The following is a 17468-nucleotide window of genomic DNA, read 5'->3' as shown; positions in this document are numbered from 1 at the left end:
GCAGCCCTCGCGTCGGCAACCACGCTCCGAGGTCGTGCCTGTTGTCCGCATGAAGCCCTATTTCACGCTGTAGTGCGCTATGCGCTTGTTTCGTTGTCGCGTAGGTCACCTTACCCCGCCTCCGTTATCTATGCTGTCCATGTGCTGATCTTTCTTTTCGCTTACATTGGCCATCGCTTGCGCTCCGTCCCTTATTTCTTTTTTTAAGAGGGAGAGTAATGCCACCTGGTGTCCCCATGTTCTTGCTGCGCCTGGAAGAAGAGGACACTGAAGTTGACTCGCGTGCTGTGCGCCGAACGTTTGCCTGCTGGTACAGTTTCGTCCCGTCGTTTTAGTCAAGTCTAGCCCTGTTGTACGTGACAGTATACTTGCGCGAAGAAGACTGGACACAAAAAAGGCACACACACGACATGTACGGAGCACAACTTCCAACTGGTTTAATTTTTTGAAAAGGCCGATACATTTATACCGGCACTGTGCAAACACAAGAAAAATGAACGCACTGCCCACGTAGCATCCCGCCGCCAAGTGTTCCGCCAGATAGCGAACGTGTAAAACTGATATCCTTCGATATACAGTAATCAAATACAAGAAAAGGCCACGACACGGATAAAAGGGAAGATGAAGCATGAAGTGAACGATGAACATATAACATTTCTTAGCAAAAGCAATGTCAAGAGAAAAAAAAAAAAGAAGAAAGAAAAGGGAAAAAAAAAGACAAAAAAAAAGAAAACAAAATAAAAGCAAAAAAAGAAAAAAACGGACAATGTGTAAAATTTGCTCATCGTAGCAATAGCAGTGTCAAAAAGTAAGAAATAACTACCGTAAAATTCCGAACAAGCGCCCCCACCCATGCAAGCGCCCCCCCTAATTTCACTGTCAATTTCAAATTTCCGCGCCGTTCCGGGAAAGCGCCCCCTCCCACCCACCGCCCTTGTCACGCATCGCGCCCAAGCAACACTGGTCCATCCTGCCCATCCCATCCCATCCAACAATCCAATCCAATCCTGCTTTTCAATCCACCCGCATGCATGCCCGCATATGCTCATTCGCACACGCCATTTGTCGACTTGTTTTTGCTTAGAGAAGTTCGCGATGCCGATGCATTCGTACACAGTGGCGAAAAAAGTTGAGGTTGTGCAATGGCATCGGGAAAACGAAAGAAACGTGCACCAAACGTCTCGGCATTTCAAGCTCGACCGCAAACGGGTACGAGAATGGGACAAAGATTTCGAGAAGTTGCTTCAACAAAACTATGGGAGAGCAAAACTCCGAAGAAAGTTGAGTAACGGCGTGCCAGTTTTCAGCGAGTACGTGGACGATGCGCTCTTCGAGTTCTTCGAGGGGGAAAGAGCGGCAGGACGTGCTGTTAGTAACCGGCTTCTTTCTGAAGAGGCTGTCAGAATAGCCAAAAACATGCAGTTGGAAAACTTCATTGCTTCCAGCCATTACGTAAGTCGATGGAAGCAGCGGTTCGGCGTATCAATGCGCCGTTCTACGAACGAAAGTCAGAAGAAGCCCGAAGAGTTTGCAGAGGCAGCTAGTGCCTTTCGATCTGCCGCAAACTCCCTGCGACGGCGCAACGACTACACATTGTACAACATAGCCAATATGGACCAGACGATGGTCCGAATAAATAACCCAGAGAACAGGACGAACAACGTGGTCGGCGAAAGCACCATACGGATAGCAAACACTGGATGTGCCCGACGCGGCTTCACGGTTTGCCTAGCCGCATGCGCCACCGGCCACAAGCTCCCGGCCTTCGTTATTTTCAAGGAGCCAACCGGGAAAATTCCAGCCAGGGCCTTCGCGAGCCTTCGCATACCAGGTGAGAATTATTTTTTTTCAGTGGGGCGAGGAATCACGATGTCGCAAAGTTCGTTCTATCAAAGCGCTGACTTTTTTTTTCTTTTCTTCTTTCACTCGTAGGAAATGTTCGTCTCACCGCCACAAAAAATGGCTGGATGACATCTGAAAAGCTGCAGGAGTGGCTATCAAGAATCTGGGGCCCAAACGTCGATGACGTGCGGCGTTTGCTGGTACTAGACCAGGCGCCCATCCACAAAACGCAAGCTGCAAAGAATGCTTTTGAGGAGCGCGATACCGACGTGCTCTATGTGCCTGCGGGGTGCACGAGCATCCTGCAGCCAGCTGACGTGTACTGGAACAAGCCGTTCAAGTCCACCCTACGGCGTTTGTGGGAAGAATATATGCGCGAAGAAGAGAGGACGCCCAAAGGAAACCTGAAGAAGCCGTCGCGCCAGCATGTGCTTGATTTTGTTGCCCAGGCGTGGGCTGCTGTACCCGAGGAGACTGTGGCACGCTCCTTCAAGGGATGCGGCATCACTAACGCACTCGATGGCTCTGAGGACGGCGACCTGCATGGCGGACTGGCAGATGTTGGAGTCGTGGTGCCAGAAGACCGGGGTGGGCTTCAAGCCGAGTGCTGTGAACTTTTCTTTGCGACTGACTCGGAGGAGTCTTTTGATGGTTTTCAGAGTGATTGATATAGTTATCATAAATCTTTCACTCAGTATCAATGTAGTTCACATTCCTAAAGGTAAATAAAATTTTCAATCCATGTGCACTGCGCTTTTTTTTTTCTGGCGGGGAAATGTCGCCGCCATCTTGAATTTCGGCACCGTTCCGGGATAGCGCCCCCCCTACTTTGCCAGTGATTCGACTTGCTAGAGGGGGGGGGCGCTTGCTCGGAATTTTACGGTAGACGCCGAAAGGCCAGAACAAGGCAAACACGGTGGGAAAAGGCTTATCTAACCAAACAGCAAACGGAGGCTAGGTCAACAACCCACCAAAACTAAGGTGAGGCAAACAAGAAAAAGAAGAAGAAGAAGAAGAGAAAGAAAACACTGACGCTGTGGACACCACATACAATTAATATAGTAACTATGCAGCATTATGAACACAACTGCGACGCCACCCAAGTTCCGTGCAGAATGTGTCATTAAAAGACTTTAAACTATAATTGAGAGTACTAAAATAGCTGTAAATAAAATAAAATGAATAAATAAACTAAGCAAATCAAGCGACACCTACTGCAAACATCAACAACAATTCCTGCTTGTAGCACTGTGCTGCCATCAGTGCCTCTACAAGTGTTTTGAACACATTTGAAAAAGCAAACCCAGCAAGATTAAGAAATAAAAGTAGCTAAAATTTATTGAAAGACAAAAAAGTAGGCTGATAAGAATACCAATGCCGCTCTGCATGATGCTGTCGCATAGTCATAAAACATAGCATATTCACTTAAGACGCTCTAAACAGATGCCATTTACGTAGTAGCAATGAAAGGACACTGTATGGTACCACTATCTGCTAAAACCAGACTTTCTTGATTAATTTACAATATATATTCCCAGTAAAATTTTGAGTTCTTCCCTCGATACTGCCACCAAGTTGGTAAGATCTACCAAGATATGCCAACATTTTTATACCCATCCCCAGCAGAACTCCCCTTTAAGCAATACAATTTGGCACCTAAGATAACCCTAGGGTTCCAAATCCAAGTAAAGGGCAGTAGAAGTATCATTTGCACTTCAGCTGTCGGGATATGCCGCTGAGAACACCCTCCTTTTAACAATAGAAATTAGTACGACGTGGGAATTCCACATATCAATGGCCTTAAATTTAGCGAACCTAAAACACACCTGATGTCGAATAAACTGTAAAAGAACTTTCAACCTATTCATTTCTTTCATTCTTTAAACACAGCTAGTTTCATAAAAAGTTAGGTTCAGACTATTGACAACAGACTGCAATAGAACCTTGGAAATTTTCAGCACAAAAGCTACCAAGACATGGTACATTGTCAAAACATTTTCAAAAATGCCAATTCGGAAAAAAAAAAAATGCTTATGTTCCCCATCTACAACAGGGGTTCAATAGACACCAGGCAAATATATCCCAAACTAAGGGTGTTATTTCTCCTTAGTGTGTGTGTCTTTTTTTTTCTTTTTTCAAAACAGCATACAATGCTGACTACTGTAGCATGCCACAGCACCACAAATGATGCTGGACTCAACAAATGCTTGTTCAATTGCTTCACCGATTGATGTCCCATCATGGAAATACTTGCCTTGACACGCCTGCTTCATTATTTTTAAAACAGCAGTGTGCCACAGGTTACCTTTATTGAGGCTACCCACACTATGCTGACAGTCCCCCCCATTTGGTTCTACACAACTTTATTTCCCTCGCCACATTTTACCCCAATTAAGCACAATTAACGTGGAAGAATGACTGAAAACCATGGCTCAATGCCCTCGGGACACCACCTTGTGCTTCAGTTCTTTCCTCCAGGAACACAAAACAGTTGCTCAAAATAGCCCATTTGCACTCTCATTTTCGCATGTGTGCTGAAATGTGCACCGCCAAATGTCTGGTACGAGGCACTCTCCCATCACCACAATAATAAATAAAACCATACCAAAAAACAAGCCTCTCTGGCAATCAATGCAAGTATAAAATGGTTTTATTATCAGTGCTGTCTTGTCATTTGGCTCCACAGCTCAAGCAGTTGTGACAACAATGTTATGCTGGATGCTTTGCGGCTTACTTGAACCAGGACAGCTAGATGGACAGCAATGAACGCGGGCACATCGTCCCCACACACCACAGTGGAGACGCATGTTTTAGGCACAGAGCCCTTAGCGCTTTTGTTCTGATGGAACCCTGCAGACTCACAGAGCTGACTTAACTGTGTTTGCGTTGCATTTAGGCAACACATGGTGGCTGTATGGAGGCAAACTCATTCAGTGCCTCCTCAAAGACAAGAACAGGTGGTCACGCTACATTAGGCAACAAAGCACATGCTCAACAACAGTCACTAGTTCTTGCGCAGAGCATCACCGTCTTCACAAATTTCCATTCGTGTGTAAGCCAGTCTCAAAGCAAGACGACAGACAAAATGTGTCCGCTTGTAGGAAGGAGCAAGGACAGAAAGCAAGTCCAGGCATCTCGTCTACCACATCTGGACGGCCAATACTTAATTCACTTTAATTTTATGCACCTAGGCATTTGATTTGTAAAGAATACAATAATTAAAGAAACAGCTCGTGAACAAATGCTGACATGTGCCATATTTTAATACCAGCACATTAACATCAATTTTTGAATGCCACTGAGTCTGCACTCAACACTGCATTGATTTGCTGCTCGCACTTTTTTTGGTAACGAAATAAACAAAAATTGTGGTCAATGTTCGTTTTATATGCGGCACAATACTAAGAATCCCAGAGGCTGTAAAGAGAGTGCTCCAACAGCAAAGCAACTCAGTAGCCCAGCAAAGATAAAAGGAGGCTGACCATTTGTGGTGAACTGTGCAAAGGCCAGTTGCTGTTGTGGGCTTTGCATTGTGGGTGGCGGCGGCGCTGGGCTGGGCTCGGCAAACGGGTTCCCCAGGCAGAGCAGGTCATCACTGGCAGCAGAAGGGGCGGCGGAGAACAGGTCCAGCACGGGCTCGCTAGTGGCTGGGGGCTCTGGCGAAGCCGACAGGAAGGGATTGGTGCTGGCCTCAGCCTCCTTGAGATGCCGCTCCTGCAGCCAGCCACACACTCCCGCTACAGATCTGCCCCATGCCCAATGGCATGCACTCCATGCTCTCACCTCAGCACTGCCCACTGCTGGCTGGAACGAGACATGCACGGGTCAGACACCATTCAACAGCAAGGAAAAGAAATTAGCAGCAAAGGCCTAGTCAGCTGGCTTCCAGCAACAACATTTTGCCCTCACACTCGGGTGATTTTACTGCTCTGTGCCATGCCATCAACAGAGATCCGTATCATGTGACGACAGGATTTAAATCCTTAAAAAACATTTTGAGGGCTGCAGACTCCCCTAGTAAAGCTGGCACCCACGGCTGGCAAGCTTAGCCAAACTGCACATGGCCATGCTAGTAGCAAAATTCCAAATGGGTGCGCAGCAGGCAAGAAGACCCAGGTGTAAGCTAAACAGTACCACCCTACAATATTAGCCTTTTCAGTAGGGGTATGCTGAAATTTTCAAATATGCCTTTGAACACTGAATTCAGTGAAGAAAGAATGAAAACATAAAGATAGCAAACATTGATCATCTTATTTATTTCAAAATTCACATACTATTTGCAAATAAAATTGAACTAGAATTGCACAGAAGTGTATGCAGTCGTGTCTCGTTAATATGGACACCTGGGTTTCTGCACAAAACTGTGCATAAAGCGAGTCGCCCGTAATGACTCTGAATAACTTCTGAAAAAAATAATAAATGCTACGGATAAGGTCTGCTTTAGAGCATAATGTAGGCCAGCGAAGCGAATATTAGGAGCTACAAGAACGTTATCCGACTCACCGTTAAGCTTCAAGTGCAATGCAATTGAAAGTATGTATTGTGATGCAGTTGCATATTGTTCTCGATGGCATTTCATTAATAAATTACTTGACTTCTACTTTTCATCTCCCACAACTGCTACGTATCAGAATTCAGTCGGCTGAAAGTTGCTGAATCCAACTTTCTACAAGGCACCAGCTGCTATCAAAGTTTTGCTCAAGTCAATTCATGCAATACAAAAAATCGTAACGTGCATTAGCTGTACAACTTCGCAGTATAACATATGCATCCAAAGAAAAAAGGGCAATCAATCAGTCATTGGCACTACATTAATGTGGTGCCTGTTAACAAAATGTAGGGGAAAACATCTTTGAAGCAGTGTAACGATTTGGTTTCCATTACTTTTGTATTAATGTGACAAAAACACATGAACCCTAATGGTATCTGTGCATTTTCTCCTTGTTCACTATCCGGACAGCATATTACCAAGATGTAAATGCATGGAAAACATTTGTAAGAAAAACTGTCCATAATTCGAGTTGTCCATATTAACGGGTGTCATTAACGAGGCGCGACTGTACCCTACATATATATCCAGTATACATTTTATACAGGATACCAGTCTTTTGTATAGCATGGACCTGCACAAAACTTGGTGGAGCTGTCAAATTGCTGCTGAATACAGTAAGCTCATTAATTCGGCCTTCAAGGGACCACAAAGAATGTCCAAATTAACTGAAAGCTCGAATTATGAAACGGGCCTAAAGAAACTGCCAAAAACTGCTTTATCACTCCTGCATGATACTTGTCTGCATTAAGGTGAACTTCGCTCTTGGCACACTGTCGGGAAGGCCCTCTTCACAAAACAGGCCCATCACCGAACAGCAGTTTTTCAAACATGAAACAAATTTGAAATTTCGAATATTTGCAGCAAAGAATGCAGCCCTACAAAGCAATCTATAATATAACGAATCAAAGTGCAAAGAGGCCATTTCTGGTTGCCCAAGTTTTAAAGGGAAACTGAAGAGATTTTAGAATTCAACTAAATTTAAGGAGTTGATGTGTGATGGCTAAGGTTCAATCATGCCAAGCCATCTTGAGCTAGCATTTAAATTGACGACGTAATCACTGAATAGAACTATTTCGGTGATAAGTGGGAACACCAGTGATTACGTCATGTATAGAGGTGATGCATTTCCAACGCGAAAATATTTGCTCTGAGGATGAAGACCAACGCCAACAAAGGTAAAGGTCGCGAGGAGTCATTCTGCGGCATCGGGTGAAAGAGTTGAAATTTGAAACGTCACCTATAATGACATCATTGTTTAGTTTCACCATAGTGCTGCAATGATGCGAGAAGAAGCCTGAGAATTGTTGCAAATTTAACAGTAGATTGCGTCATTACTTTATATCGTAGCACAAAACCTTTTCATGAGCTTAATATACAACTTTCATATACTCTAATGCACCCATCTCGGGAAATTGTCAAAAAGCATTTCAGCTACCCCTCTGATGCAGAACTTCTCCCCCAATCAGCCAATGGTTTGGTTTATGGGGTTTAATATCCCAAAGTAACTCTGGCTATGAAAGACATCAGGGCTCCGGAAATATCAGCCACCTGGGGTTCAATAACATGCAATGAGACTGCACAGCACACAGGCAGATGAGGTCCAACCACCACAGAGGGCGTGCAAGTACAAGCAACAAGAAAGGTGGGCAACAAAACCAGCTGCTTTTTTGCGCCTGAGTCTTTCCTGCAGTCTGGTGCAGTGCTCGGAACAGTTCCAGCTACCTGTGTGCAACTGAAAAAAAAAGCTGAATTTACTCATTTCTATGTTCCATGGCACTGATCACTAGCATTCTTCAATACTTAACAATAGCTGCAATGCATGGCCAACAGCAGAAGCCTCATGTCTCCAATATTCTGCTCTGATAAGACAAGCAAAGAGTAAATGGACCAAGTACAGTAATGGCCATGCATTTTGCTTTGATAGACAGTCCCTGATAACACACACCAATAAGTCTGCTTTTGATAAGCAACCAAGAAAAGGGCAAAAACCACACCTACATCGATTTGGTTGGTTGATTTGTGGGGTTTAACGTCTCAAAGCGACTCTGGCTATGAGAGGCGCCGTAGTGGACGACTCCGGAAATTTCTACCACCTGGGGTTCTTTAACGTGCACTAACATCGCACAGCACACAGGCGCCTTGCTTTTCGCCTCCATCGAAAAGCAGCTGCCGAGCCCGGGATTCGATCCCGCATCCTTGGGCACAGTAGTTGAGCGCCGTAACCACTGCACCACCCCAGCGGGGCCCTGCTACATCGATTTATAGTCGCACAAATACCAACTGGACAAGCGTGCTAGTAACAATGAAAAACATATATTAATCTTCATCCACTGCCTCTCTGCCTTTCCTCCCTCAGTGAACAAATAATAGAAATACCCACCACCCACGCAACTGCCCCAGAAAAGACTCCCTACCACTACCTTCCCCAAGTTCTAAGTGGGCAATTTCAGAGGCAAAAGAATGGTCAACTTGCTCAAAGAAACACCACCTAAGGGTTCACTTGTACTGCTTCAGTAAGGGGCGACAACGTAGTAGAGGTGACTGCCTTGGAAGATGCAGCTTCATTGCTCAGGTGCAAGTGCAGTGATGCTGTAGAAATGCAAGCTGCTTCAAACAAACAAGACATCACCCAATATCGCCTCATCAGCTAAGGGAGCAATATTTAAGCAACAAAACTGGTGCAATTGCAGGCTGAGTGAGGGGAGGACCACTGATGCAGTGCTGCTGCCTGGTTCGGTTGCCAGGGCCGTTTGAAACTTGCTTGAGCATTGACTCTCGCACTCCTGGCTAAATTGTTTGTATACCCCCCCCCCCCCCCCTCCTCTTTAGCGCTTGGCACGATGACAGAACAATAACCCCTTCAGGCATGAACTTTGCAATAAAAAATGTGCGCTTCAAATGATGCATTCTGAAGAAACTGAAATAAAAATGCGCCTCAGTAAATGCATGCTACTAGCAGAAAGTGTGATACTAGTGTCCTTAGCAAGATATTGGGCACAAAAGATGGTTAACGGATTACTGCTTGATTAATTAAATCAATCACTTCAGAATATACTTATAGTTAAAAAAGGCAAAAGCAATTGCTCTGAGCAGGCATGCACAAAAAGATGCTTTTGGCAGCAAATCCAGCACTTTGCTGTGCATCCTTCATAGCGGTAGCACTGAGAGTTTGGTGTGTTGACTTGTTCCGGCCGGTGGTTGCAGCTGTAATTGCTGAATCATAGCTGTCAGTAGCAAATGTGGTTTAGCCTTCAATGCAACAGGCTCTGGGTACTCACTACTTGGCCGACCGCGCTATTTTTGAGGTGTTCTGCTGCATGCGATTAGGCTGTGCGCAACGTCAGTTTGGAAGGCCGTCATGTCCAAAATAATTTTCAGTGCAAGCTTCTCAGCTCTTGCGTCTCAAGGGTACTTTATCCAGCTGTTGCAAAGCGCAAAAGATAGAAAGTGAGAAATTAGTCACCGGCTACTTTCTGGTTCTTGACCTAAGAGGGTACAGTGAGAAGAGTTTGTTGACTTGTCAAGTTTAGAGTTTTTTTATTGCCTATTTGCACAGCAGGGTGCACAAAGTAAAAAAGTGACGCCAAACACTCACAAAAGGAGTGTGCTGGCAGAGGCAGCTTTGAGGCGCCCTGTCCCCGAACAGGGACGCTAACATTAGGAAGTCATGCAAGGCTGAATACACTCGCAACTAAGATGATAGCATTAGTCATGAGCCTTTCCTCCGACAAATAAATGCTAATATTTTGGGCAGCGAAGATTCTTAACAGTACAAAATGACAAAAGCAAGAAGCAATTACTTTTAGCTTCTTAGAACGTAGTCGTGTCCATTCATGCCGCACTTTTTAGGCAGGATTTCTTTTACTTCGCGTAAGATGGTGCCAGTTCAATAATGTAGCTCAAGGCGTATGTTTCAAAATCTTCAAAGCAGCATTTTAGTACACTGCCTTTTTGCACAGCAGGCCACACAAAGTTCACGCGACACATGTTGAGGCGAGCGGCATATGCAGCCAACAGCATTCATTCATTCATTCATTCATAAATGCAATGCACAAACAATTATAAGCCGACCAAACTATTCATGCGATCAGTTAGCTGTGTATGCTGCTCACATCAAATGGCACCAACATCCTGAATCAGATTACGAATTTTCAAACAGCACATCGCAATGAAGTGTTGCAATAGACCACTGCAACCTCGATGCATGTGCACCATGCAGCAGCTGATGCAAAACTCACATTTTTTACTGATCATGAACAAAGTCAGCATACATATTTCTGTGAATTCAAATCTTTATTTGTTCTTTTTCGATCACCGCTGGCATGCAGTCTCATCAATGTGAATCTAGCGCACAGATCAATTCTTTATTCTTTGTTCATGCCCGGTGTCGCAAGACGCTGCTTTATCATTTCCTTTGTTGTGGCAGATGATTCGAGATGTATCTCGAAGGATTCCAGCCACACGCTTCTATTTCTACTATGTTCCAGGTTATGCTAGTCACTGTTCACAGTTTTATCTAGATGTTCCTTTGCCGCTTTTAAATTGAGTGCTGATGAGTAAAGCGGGCATCCTCAGTTCGTCGACCAGAGAGCACGTTTGTTGCTATCTCCGCCGCCGAGTTGTTTAGATTTTTTGCTGGCGCTAGTCAGCCCAATAAAGAGTTTGTTTAGTGCACTCCCGCATGCTTCACCTGTTCTCATCAGCCTTGTCACCATCAGGTGATGATACCATACCACATGCTTGTGCATACCAAGATACTTTGTTGGGCGAGTTGGTACACATCCATTATTAATTTAAACAGCGCGAACAAGAAGACACAGGATAAGATAAAAGGAAGCCACAGTACAAGCGCCGACTCACAACTATGCCTAAGCCTTTACTCCAAGGCCCACATAAAAACATATATGATCCTGGCTCCGTAGTGCACAGAATTTCACATGGCCTCAAAAATGTAGGCAAGAGGTATGGTGCTGACGTCGCATTGACCGCCCCGCTCAAGATGAAGATTTGCCCGGCTATTCAAATAGAAAGAAAATCGAAGAAGCAAGAATCTGGGGTGAAACACAGAGACCCATTTGTTGGATGCAAGACTAGTGTTGTGTACAGGCTTCCACTCTCTTGTGGAGCCTGTTATATAGGGCAAACAGGACTCTGACCGGAACTTAGAAAGTGGCAAGGACAGAACATTTCTGGTCTCACATTGCCATTCATGTGAAACAATGAAGAAGGAGAAGAAGAAATGTACTCCTATGTTTACCAGGCTAGGATTTTGTATCGCCACAAAGAATACATGACGAGAGAAATAGTTGAATCGTATTTTATTTCAACAGACAATAAGTGTGTCAGCAAGACTTCTCTTGCTCTTTCAAGCAAAGAGATGTCTTTTTTGAGTGACTTTGTGCAGCAGGTGAACCCAAGGGTTGTTTCACATGAATATTTCGTTTTCGTCGTATATGTTTTTATCTGGGCCTTGGAGTAAAGGCTTAGGCATAGTTGTGAGTCAGCGCTTGTACTGTAGCTTCCTTTTATCTTGTCCTGTGTCTTCCTGTTCGCGCTGTTTAAATTAATAATGAATGCTTGTGCATGTTTACTTTTTAAACGTGATGTGGAGGATGAGTTTATGGTTAACTCAGGCCCCGTTCTCGTTGACGAGTGGAATGATTTGAGTCTCTGTGCCATTTAGCACAGCACGCACGCCACTGATCATAGCACCAGCCATTGTCTGCTTCCATGTGACGGCGACAGCTACACCATTTCGGCCCTCACCGCTGAGGATGTGCTGAGTTTTCCTGAACTTTTCATGAACTGAACTTGCACGATGACTGCACTGTTTTAAACGAGCAGCATCGTGCAAAGGGTGCCATGTTGTGCCACCGAAACAAATGGCGAAGTGCAGCACCACAAGATCCAATTCCTGTAATGCAGCTGAACGAACAGACCTACTACCACAGCACGGCAGGCAAAGCAGAGTGTGGCGTTGGTGATCGATGTGATGCTGGATACATGGAGGAAGGGTGATGAGTTTTCTAGCTGCGTGGTGCTAGAATGGCATCAGTCCCAAATGGTTTTGAAGTAAGCAGAGGAGCCTCATCCGAGGGTACTGAATTGGATGCATCTGTGAAAATGTAGGTCACTGCTGGGCAGGGTCAGGAATGGGCACTAAGGGCCACCGTATGACAAGTGCAGAAGGAAAAGACGTGGGCAGGAGCCCAAAAATTAGAGGGTTCAAGGCTGCTGAACAAAATGTGAAGCAAAAGCTTTCACTGCGCATGACCGAGCATTGCATCAAACACAACCAGCGTTTCGTTGAACGCAAAAAGTTCGCCAGCATTCTTGGCAGAATCCACTTTCATACCCTGCCCATGCGATGCCAATAGATACTTTCCTGCCCCACTCGATCAACTCTCAGTGGTGGCGCGTGCATGCACAGTGCAGGAACTACCCTTCTCCTCTTCACGCCTCTTAGGATGCCACTACCACCCTCATCCTCCCTGCAGCAAGCGCAGCGGCGGAACACTTTTGGAACGGTGCAACTGGTTGCCATGGTAACAGTGCACTGCCGCTCTTTTCCAGGCTTCGCGAAATGAGTGAAGGGCAGCATTTGCTACAAAAGTGCACACCTGGCGCTTCAGGTTGAGGTGAGACAAAACAGGGCCCGAAATGGGCAGCGATGGCTTGGCTCATGGCAGGCAGCACGAAAGGAGGGAGAAAATGCACAAGTACGAGACCAGCCATAAGGGAGGTTAGTTGCACAACATGCCTTGATGCCATGAGCAGACCAAGACGAGACCCACTAACTGTGGCCCCAGCCAGAATGGTGAAAATTGCCAACTTCAGCCTGTCTAGAATGCAACACAAACTTGAATTCAACGCAGTGCATTGCAGCCGCTTCTATTAAAGCTATGCAGCAAGTAGATTAAGGAGTGACCTCCTTGAGGGAATCTGCCCTTGTTCACTCTGCGGTCATGTAGCTGTGTCCTCCCTAGTTAAAAACCCACTTTGGAATGCAAAGATAACCTGGTCCCCTTGACAAAGCCCTAGTGGTACAGCTTGAAGCAATCCCAACACTGGGCTCACCTTGAGCTGATCCATGGCAGCTGCTTCTTCCTCGAGGGCCCTGCGCACGCTGGCCTCGTCCACACGCACACCGTTGAGCTCGGCACCCGTGCCACCGACCGAGCCGAAGGCACTGCTCGTGCAAGAGAGCGCCGACACCGCACTCTGCACGTTGCTGCTCACCCTGCTCAGGCCGCAAGGGGGAGAAAAAGCATGCAAGCAGCCATGCAGCCAAGATGCAAAACAAACAAAAAGGGACGCTGCTTCTTGCAATCAATGCAAAGAATGTCACGCATTGCATGCATGTTGCCAGATCCTGTTCACACACCAAGGAACATATTGCCCCATCCTGGCTTGCAAAAAAGGTTTAAGCACACCCCGTTGCAGCAGTATCAGCGCCATGAATTACAACACTATTTGTGAATGCCCTCAGTGCAAGTGGAGCACAAGCGACCCACATGATTGTGACAGCTCTGCTCTTCACGGCACGACCACTGTACAGTCAAATCTAGTTACTACAAACGCCACATTAACCAATTTCTCAGCTTTAGGAATATATTAAAGATCCCCACCAGATTGTGAACATTATCAATGTAAACATATTTCACAACTACATAAGACATTTATTTTTGCCTCTATAATCAAGGAATATCCTAAAAATTAACAGCTCCGCAACTCTATAGTGAAACAGTCACCATAAAGCAGTGGCTTTAATATGGAGTAGCCTAGCAGGTTTAGTCACCTGCCTTTCTCTCAGTGCTGAGTGCCGTTTGCTGGCCGGTCAATCACGTGTGTGGGCAGGTATTTTTTATTGCGGGTGATTGAAGTTTGTGCGAGATATGAAAATGAATACAGCCAATGATATCCCCCAAGAAGAAGCGAAAGGAGTTTTCGCTGCAGGAAAAAGTGGATATACTGCAAGAAATCAACTTCTGCAGAGAGCGTTGCATTGCTCCACTGACCGCTGCAGCCATTTTGAAAGAAAGACAAGATTGTCAAACTTGAGTAAACACTGAAGATGAAGTCATATCAAACTGTGATGTTTTGATTCACATGAACAAAGTCCGCACTTTGACTGCTCAGTGCAATGACATGCCCAATGCGATGCTGAAGTGCTCTTAATCAGTCATGTACTGCATGTTCCAGAAGAAAACTGGCAAACATAGCAGCTTTGAAGAGAGTACAACATTTTCATTTTAGATTTTGCCTGTTTGCACATGTGTCCACTGTGAAGGGATGCCATTTTCGTACCTAGGTTTGACCACTGGCTTACAGCAGCAAGTTTTTCATTACAACAATATATTTCAAAATAATGTTTGGCATGTACTAAATTAAGGCCGGTAATTGTTATTTCTATTAATGAACTGTTATCGAACAGAAGAGCTGTACAAAGCTTTTAAATCAAAACAAAAACACTGGTGGCCAAACACAGCAAATGAAGCTTCGATCCCTGTAGGTCCCACTGACGTTACAAATGGCAACAAAGGGTTTCACACAGAACAGAAGCACAGGGTGACAACAGTTTCTATGCACTAAGGTGTACCAAAAAACGGCACTGGGCAAACACGAAAACAAAATTGAAAAAAGAAAAAAACTCAAGGCCATGCGTTGAACCAGAAGGTGGTACCTTGTCACAACTGCTCCTGTTCCTCCCTTGCGGCCTTCAAGCGCAGCCAGATGCTGCTCCAGGGCATCCAGCAGGCTGCTGGGGGCCTGCAAAGCAGCACACGTGTCCACCCCAGGGTGGCCAGCAGAGAACCAGTGGCACACCACGCGCTCCTTACTTTTGCCCCTTACCTCTGACGTCCTACGGGCAAAGCTTATTAGGAACACTTCAAAGTACTGAAAAAGGAGAGAGGCGTGCGCCGCACCCCATGATCCGACCCCCACGAAACAGTGCCAGCACCTACCTTGGTCAGGTCGGGGATGTCACCTTTGTCGATGCCCACCGTCTGCACAGCAGGAACAAAAGTCACCCTCAATGCACCCCACCAGCAGCAGAGACTGGCTCACCTCGGCCACCTTGAGGAACTCTGCCACCCGATCCATGCGGATGAGGAACTTTTTGTAGATGTCCAGGGCCTCACGGCAGTGTTTCTTGTTCATGTCAAAGTACTTCTCTGCACAGAACGAGATGGCACACTCTGATCTACTTACACTCTGTGAACAGAGGAGATATACACCCTCTAGTGGGTGTCACTCTGTTTACTTTTCCAATCACAGAGACATATGGGGCCCTCCCATCAGTCTGCAAGGCGATCAAGTCCTGCTTGAGCATTCTGCACATCAGACGCCGGGTGTCAGGGGCACCTTTATATGGCTACAAAATGCCCGGCACCTAGTGTATGAATGCTCAGTAGTGGCAGATCACCAAATGGCCGCAGCACAATCCAATGCATTGCTAAGTCACGATTCCATTTCAAGCACTCACACATTCACCAGTGCTCTAGACCTGCTTCTGTCACATAACAAAGAGGCCAATAATCTTTAAAACCAATGAAAGCACAGCAATACAACACGTGAAGGGCCAATTACATGCAACACTAAGCCGAGTGAGAGACAAGCAGAGTTTGTAGGTTGCAGCCAAGGAAGAGTTGAGCTCTTCAAAGATTACCGATTTTCTTAAAATACCATGGGATTTCATCTGTGCCTGCTTTGTTACACAGATCACAGCACACATTCCATGAGGCAAGGACACAGGTTATTTGCTCAAAGAAAGTACTTTGAAGCTCTTTTAGACTGTGATAAAAGAAAAATGAGCCACTTGGTCCAAGTACATGGAACATTGCTGCCAACTCAGTTGCAGTGGTTAAAAAATTGGGAGCAGTCAGCTGAGTTTCCTTTCATTACCAAGCAGGTTGATGATTCCATCGTTGTAGCAGGCAAAGAGTCGGATCAGGTCCCGAAAGAGCAGCATGAAACACGAGCTGATGACCCCATTGGTCAGGTCGTTTGCTGTGCACTGCAAAGACACACCTATTTAGCTGACAGCCACAACAGCAGCCAGCCACAGCCACTCACATCGAATTCGAGCAAAGCATCCAGCTGGCTCTGGAGGGCCGGCACTGTCTTCAGCAGCTGCAACAAGAGACCAGAGTGTTTAAACACTTTGGGGAAAGTGTTTACACACTTTCCCCAATGCAAGTTCTGTGCCAAATACCATAGCAGAACGCTTGTAGTAAATATAAACACTAAAACAGGTAAAAAGAAAATAAACAGTGCTGCAGCCAGCCTAGATGCAAAAACGAAGGCATGTCAAAAGTTTCATAGCGAACATGAGCGCATAAACACAGACAACAGAGAGAATAGTGACAAGATCTCATATGAGCTACATATTCACAAGAAAGCAACGTCTCCAATGTCTCCAGTCTATTCCTGACTAGCTGCAATTCAGTCATGGTGGCTGCAACAGGCTGATTTCGTGGCGGAGAAAAATCACACCACTCAATAAAGAACCTAGAATGTAAAAAATATTTAAAAGGTGTGATGAATACTGAGTACAAGACTGCTTTAATCAAGTCCACTAATGTCCATAGAATTGCATGCAAGCCAGAAAAATCTCAACATTAGAACGATCCGGCTCTGTTCCATTCCCAGTTACTTAGGAGTATCACTGAAATTATGGATGAAAGAACTATACATTTGAGTGGGTCCGAACAAGATCTCTGCATCACCGGTCACTGGTGGGTCACGTAAGTTAATACTGATGATCAGTTTTATTCTCAAAGGGGCCTTAATTATGCTTTATGGCCATGAATAATACCAGCAGCAGTGAACATGTTATCATAAACACCTGTTACAGTCCTCACTAAGCCCCTCAAGTTCTTGAACATAGTACCAAAAATACAAGACAAGCAAAAACACAGGCACATTCCAACTCGTGTAAAAAAAACAAGCCCATACACCCGTAAAGTAAGTGCTTTTTAACTTCATAAAAATACTCGTAGACTGCCACAGTGAGCCTGCAGAGAAGACTTTTTGGCAGGGAAATCCAACCCACTTCTATATTTCAATGCTA

At 45.4% G+C, this 17468-nt stretch overlaps 1 protein-coding gene across 8 annotated transcripts in view; it reads right to left on the bottom strand.

Moving 5' to 3' along the window:
* lap (phosphatidylinositol-binding clathrin assembly protein lap) overlaps positions 1 to 17468 on the bottom strand; it is a 39198-nt gene that overhangs the window by 17950 nt on the left and 3780 nt on the right. For 5 of the 8 annotated variants that reach the window (XR_014706305.1, XM_084599724.1, XM_084599819.1 and 2 more), the window contains exons 6-14: positions 16472 to 16528; positions 16301 to 16412; positions 15464 to 15570; positions 15361 to 15402; positions 15248 to 15292; positions 15078 to 15163; positions 13472 to 13634; positions 5626 to 5646; positions 5325 to 5556 (exon numbers count right to left, since the gene is read on the bottom strand). Coding sequence is in view for 7 of the 8 variants with exons in the window: in XM_084599724.1 (XP_084455850.1) it covers positions 5325 to 5556; positions 5626 to 5646; positions 13472 to 13634; positions 15078 to 15163; positions 15248 to 15292; positions 15361 to 15402; positions 15464 to 15570; positions 16301 to 16412; positions 16472 to 16528 (865 nt within the window). In the remaining variant the exon portion in view is untranslated. The remainder of the gene's footprint in view (positions 1 to 5324; positions 5557 to 5625; positions 5647 to 13471; positions 13635 to 15077; positions 15164 to 15247; positions 15293 to 15360; positions 15403 to 15463; positions 15571 to 16300; positions 16413 to 16471; positions 16529 to 17468) is intronic. The other 3 variants (XM_084599872.1, XM_084600032.1, XM_084599771.1) reach the window with 2 other exon arrangements.

The sequence above is a fragment of the Amblyomma maculatum genome, chromosome 1 (genome assembly GCF_055883805.1).
Source record: "Amblyomma maculatum isolate TAMU_Amacu chromosome 1, ASM5588380v1, whole genome shotgun sequence".
NCBI lineage: Eukaryota > Metazoa > Arthropoda > Arachnida > Ixodida > Ixodidae > Amblyomma > Amblyomma maculatum.
The sequence above is the reverse complement of the archived record's forward strand: the minus strand, read 5'-3'. Positions and strand labels throughout refer to the sequence as shown.